The sequence below is a fragment of the Triticum urartu genome, chromosome 6A (genome assembly GCF_056163025.1).
Source record: "Triticum urartu cultivar PI428250 chromosome 6A, HENAU_Tu73, whole genome shotgun sequence".
Taxonomy (NCBI): domain Eukaryota; kingdom Viridiplantae; phylum Streptophyta; class Magnoliopsida; order Poales; family Poaceae; genus Triticum; species Triticum urartu.
In genome coordinates, this window is record NC_141878.1 from 268,747,913 (window position 1) to 268,752,931 (window position 5,019).

Sequence of the window (5,019 nt, forward strand, 5' to 3'; positions counted from 1 at the left end):
GTGGGTGTGAGTCACGTCCCATCGGCGTTGGGAGGTTCATTAATTTTTATACATGAACTTCTACACGGTTTTTTCTTCACAAATTCTATTGCTGGTGTTGTGATATGCCAAAATACATATAGGTAGTAATATATGAACTTTTGGGGAAATAATAAACGAACTTCTAAAATACATTTTTGTTTTCTCACATAAACAAAATAAGAAACACAAGTGAGGGTAAAACTAGTGTCAAATGTCTAGACCCAAATTTTTCCTTTTTGTGTGTGCAACCTCTCATCTGAACATATGCAAACCTTTGGTGAAATTATAGTATAGCAAATCCCAAAGAAATCACCAAGCTTTGAAGTTCACCGAGAGCGAAAGGATAAATTTTTCTGAAGAAAAAAATTGACCATCAGACAAGATGGGAGGAGGAAGTGGGGAGAAGAGAGGAGGAAGATGGAGTGAGTAGGAACAAATAAATAGATATAGATTTTAAGGGAGTATAGTCACAAAAACACGACCGTATACCACTCTAGTTAATGTGCTTGATTTCTACAGAACACGTACATGTTTTGTCATTGTTGCGTCTGTTACTATTTGTCAGCATTTGCGGAGCTATGTAAACCATGCTCACTAGATACAAATCGACAACAAATGGTGTTATTTCTACTAACATACACTCAACACTCCATAGCACTGCCCTTGTGTGCAGTTAGGCATCCTTCCACTGCTTCACCTACTGTCAGGAAAATCCAATCTTCTCCTATCCTGTCAACAACATTTGCCAGCTTCATCTTCTGAATTGCCTGCCATCCTGGACTGGCAATAGCCATCTGCAGATAATATTTTTACACAAGAGTGAGATATTTTGACCAGTAATAATTTTTTTGACAAAGCTACAATATGATGCTCATCAGTAAATCACTTCACCTGTATGCCGAGGGATGCCAGCTCCTTGTGAATTTCTTCCAATCCCACCAGTTCTGAAGTGTCAATGTTCACCACATCTGCAGACCAGAAGCATGAATGAATCAGATATGTTTTGGAATTTTCAATATCATTCTAGCAATTGTAAGCTTCTCTGTGAGGAACTTACTTGACATGTCAAGGAAAACTGAGTGCACCCTTTCCCCGACCTTCTCATTGGATGTATCCACTTCTGCCCTTACCCACTCCATGATCCTGAATCAACACACCTAGCTATATGAGCACTCACATCGAACTTTACACAATGAGCGGTTTACTTTCTTTGATCACATTGGTTGGTACCTCTTTTTGATGAAAGTCGCATTGATGAAGTAGATAAAGGATGTATCGATGCGTATGACTTGCACGGCCGGTGTCCGGCATGCCACGGGGTACTGCTTGACGCTGCAGAATATGTTTGTTCCTTGTAGCCTACCCAGACCCTCCACCTGAGGCCGGAGTGACTGGATGATGATCTTTGCAAAGGATATGGCAAGCTGCAATTATAATGTATGTATGAAAGAAAGTCAGAGAACTGCAGGAACTATAATGCATGTATGATTCAGCCAATTATTCAGAGCAAGGCAATGACGATCGATCGTTACCGCGACTCTGAGGCCAATCTCCACGGACCCAAAGAGCATGCCGAGGAACGCGCCGAGGCATATGTTGGTTATTGGAGGGTCGATCTGACTAGTGGCTGCTGGTTATTGTAACAACACTACCAAATAGGCAGGAGGAAGTTGTTCGGGGGAGGGAGGGTGAGGATGGGGCTGTGGAGGAGGAGCAGGAGGGCACGGTGGAGTAGAGGGCAGGCCACACCAGAGTTGAGGGAAGGCCGCGACGGACTAGAGGGAAGCTCGTGCCGGAGTAGAGGAAATGTCACGCCGCAGGGAAGGTTGGGGGCGGGGCGGAGGTGGTCAGGGGATGCAGCATGGCGGCCGGAACCAGGTGCAAGTGCAGCGCGGCGGCCTGTTTAGATCGAGTCTGTTCTTCATACCTACAGTCCACGAAAAAGCCAAAAAAATTAGGGTTAGTTCATCATATCTGAACCAGTCTGAGCATTTGCATAGTCTTTTCAGTATTTTGCTTTGTTGAATTTGCGGTTGCATCGTCGTGTCTAGTTGCTAGTCTTAGAGTCTAGTCTTTTAGAGTTTCGAGTTCTAGTCATAAGTTGTCATGTCGCCGCCGCACCATCGTCATCGTTCCAACCATATACAACCACCACCAACATATTCCTTACCACTGCCATATACATCTGCCTGTCCACCACCAATCCGAGTCCACATATACATCCGCCTGTCCACCACCAATCCGAGTCCACATATACATCTGTTTGTCCACCACTAATCCAAGTCCACATATACATCCGCCTGTCCACCACCAATCCGAGTCCACATATACATCTGCCTGTCCACCACCAACCCGAGTTCTTTTCATATTAGGTTTGTTTTCGAGATCCATCTAGTTTTCATTTTGTGTTTCCTTGCCTGAGTAGGTCTCGGAAAAAAAAGTCTCGAGACCCCCGGGCAGTTTTTAGGCCAAAATTTCGGCGACCAAAAATATTTTCCCTATCCTATTTTTAGGTCCCACGGAGCGTTTTGAGACACTCGCCTTCATAGTGATTTTTTGTCGCATTTTTTTCGTCGTCGCTGCCCTGATTTCCAAAAAAGTCAAAAAAAATTCGTGCCCATCCTGTAAGTTTAATGAGGGAAGAGTTTTGAGACACTCGGCATTATAGTGAAATTTCGCAAAAAAAGAGGAGCGCAAAAAAAAGAGGGGCGCCAAAAAAAACAGAGCGAATTTTTTTTCTAGAGTGTGCTTTTCCCTTGTTTACGTGCAGCGCCGTGATTGTGTTAGTGTTTTAGGCTCGCGTCTCTAGCATGGTCTAGCCTAGGACCAGCACAGTATCGTCGTTGAGCGTTCATACAACATTGCATCTCTAAATTGATTATTGCTGACCATTTTTGCTACCATATTATAAGCCTTCCCAGCTCCACATACATATACGTCGTGCATTTGATTCTCCCTGGTAATCGCTCTATCCAAGCTTTGAGAGTTTTGACTACGACGGTTGCCGATCACCGCCTGCTGCTTGGTAAGAACTGTTAAAATTTAAGATTCGCTTGACGGATTTGTGACTGTCCATTACACCACCACCACCACCAGTTCCTAGTAGTCTGTAGGATCATATTGTTGTGTGTTTCTATTGCTGCTAACCATGGCAGGATCACAAGCCGTGAGACCTATTGGGAGAACATGACGAACAAAGTGCTACATGATAAATTTCAGCAAATGATGAGTGGACAGGTGCAAGATGTGCTAAACAGATTTGAAGAGGCCATGGAGAAGATAGATGGCATGGAAAAGACGTTTGAAACAAAGCTCGATAACAAGTTTAATGAATTGCTCGCGCGTCTTTCACCACCACCACCAGATGCACCTAACGCATCTCTACAACAACAACAGCAACAACATCGCCTTCCAAATCAAGTGGGACGGGCACTGCGCATTCCCCTTTAGCCTGGTCAAAATTCTGGTGCCGCTGCTGATGCTTATGTAGCTCCTGCTGCTACTGCAGAGGTGGAGGACCATTACGAGGGTGAGGTTGATCAAAATCAGAACTACGTGCAACCACCAGCACCACCACCACCAGGTCGTCCTCATGCATATCATTGCAATGGTAGGGCTGCACAACCACCTCAGGTACATGATCATGACCATCTCCCTAAACTGAAATTGAACATTCCACCATTTGAGGGTAGATATGTTCCTGATATATATCTTACTTGGGAGTTAGAAACTGAACAATGATTTACATGTTTACAATATCCTGAGGAGAGACGTGTTCCGACTGCTGTTTGTGCTTTCACTAGCTTTGCATGTGTTTGGTGGTCTGAACATTGTTCATTGGACGATTTGTGGTAGTCTATTTTGATGATATATTGATTTATAGCAAATCTTTGGAGGAACATTTGGAACATTTATGTGCTGTTTTTATTGCTCTACATGATGCACATTTGTTTGGTAACCTTGGGAAGTGCACCTTCTGCACTGACCCAGTATCTTTTCTTGGCTATGTTGTTACTCCACAGGGAATTGAACTTGATAAAGCCAAGATTGAAGCTATTGAGAGTTGGCCGCATCCCAAAACCGTCACAAAAGTGAGGAGTTTTCTTGGCCTCGTTGGTTTGTATAGGCGTTTTGTGAGAGATTTCAACACCATTGCTGCACCTCTCAACGAGCTTACAAAGAAGGGTGTGCCTTTTGTTTGGGGTACCGCACAAGAAGAAGCCTTCATGGTGTTGAAAGATAAGTTGACACATGCTCCTTTACTCCAAATTCCTGATTTTAATAAGACTTTTGAGCTTGAATGTGATGCTAGTGGAATTGGATTAGGAGGTGTGTTATTACAAGAAGGCAAACATGTTGCATACTTTTCTAAAAAATTGAGTGGACCTAGTCTGAACTATTCTACTTATGATAAAGAATTATATGCTCTTGTTCAGACCTTAGAAACATGGCAACATTATTTATGGCCCAAGGAATTTGTTATACATTCTGATCATGAATCTTTGAAACACATTAAATGTCAAGCAAAACTGAACCATAGACTTACTAAATGGGTTGGATTCATTGAGACTTTCCCTTATGTCATTAAACACAAGAAGGGTAAAGAAAATGTTATTGCTAATGCATTGTCTCGTCGTTATACTATGCTTTCACAACTTGACTTTAAAATATTTGGTTTGGAGACCATCAAAGATCAATATGTGCATGATGCTGAATTTAAAGATGTATTGTAGAATTGTATGGAAGGGACAACTTGGAACAAGTTCGTTCTTAACGATGGATTTGTGTTTCGTGCTAACAAGCTATCCATTCCAGTGAGCTCCGTTCGTCTTTTGTTGTTGCAGGAGGCGCATGGAGGAGGATTAATGGGACACTTTGGCGTCAAGAAGACGGAGTATATACTTGCTACACATTTCTTTTGGCCAAAGATGAGAAAGGATGTTGAGCGTTTTGTTGCTTGCTGCACTACATGTCAAAAAGCTAAGTCACAACTCAATC

At 42.9% G+C, this 5,019-nt stretch overlaps 1 protein-coding gene across 1 annotated transcript; it reads right to left on the minus strand.

Moving 5' to 3' along the window:
- Positions 1-772: 772 nt before the first annotated feature.
- LOC147964971 (low affinity sulfate transporter 3-like) lies at positions 773-1,592 on the minus strand. Its single transcript, XM_087527090.1, has 5 exons — positions 1,554-1,592; positions 1,252-1,445; positions 1,079-1,164; positions 908-989; positions 773-815 (listed from the first exon to the last, which is right to left on the minus strand). Exons 1-5 carry the CDS (start codon positions 1,590-1,592, stop codon positions 773-775), a joined length of 444 nt encoding a protein of 147 aa, XP_087383216.1.
- Positions 1,593-5,019: the final 3,427 nt, after the last annotated feature.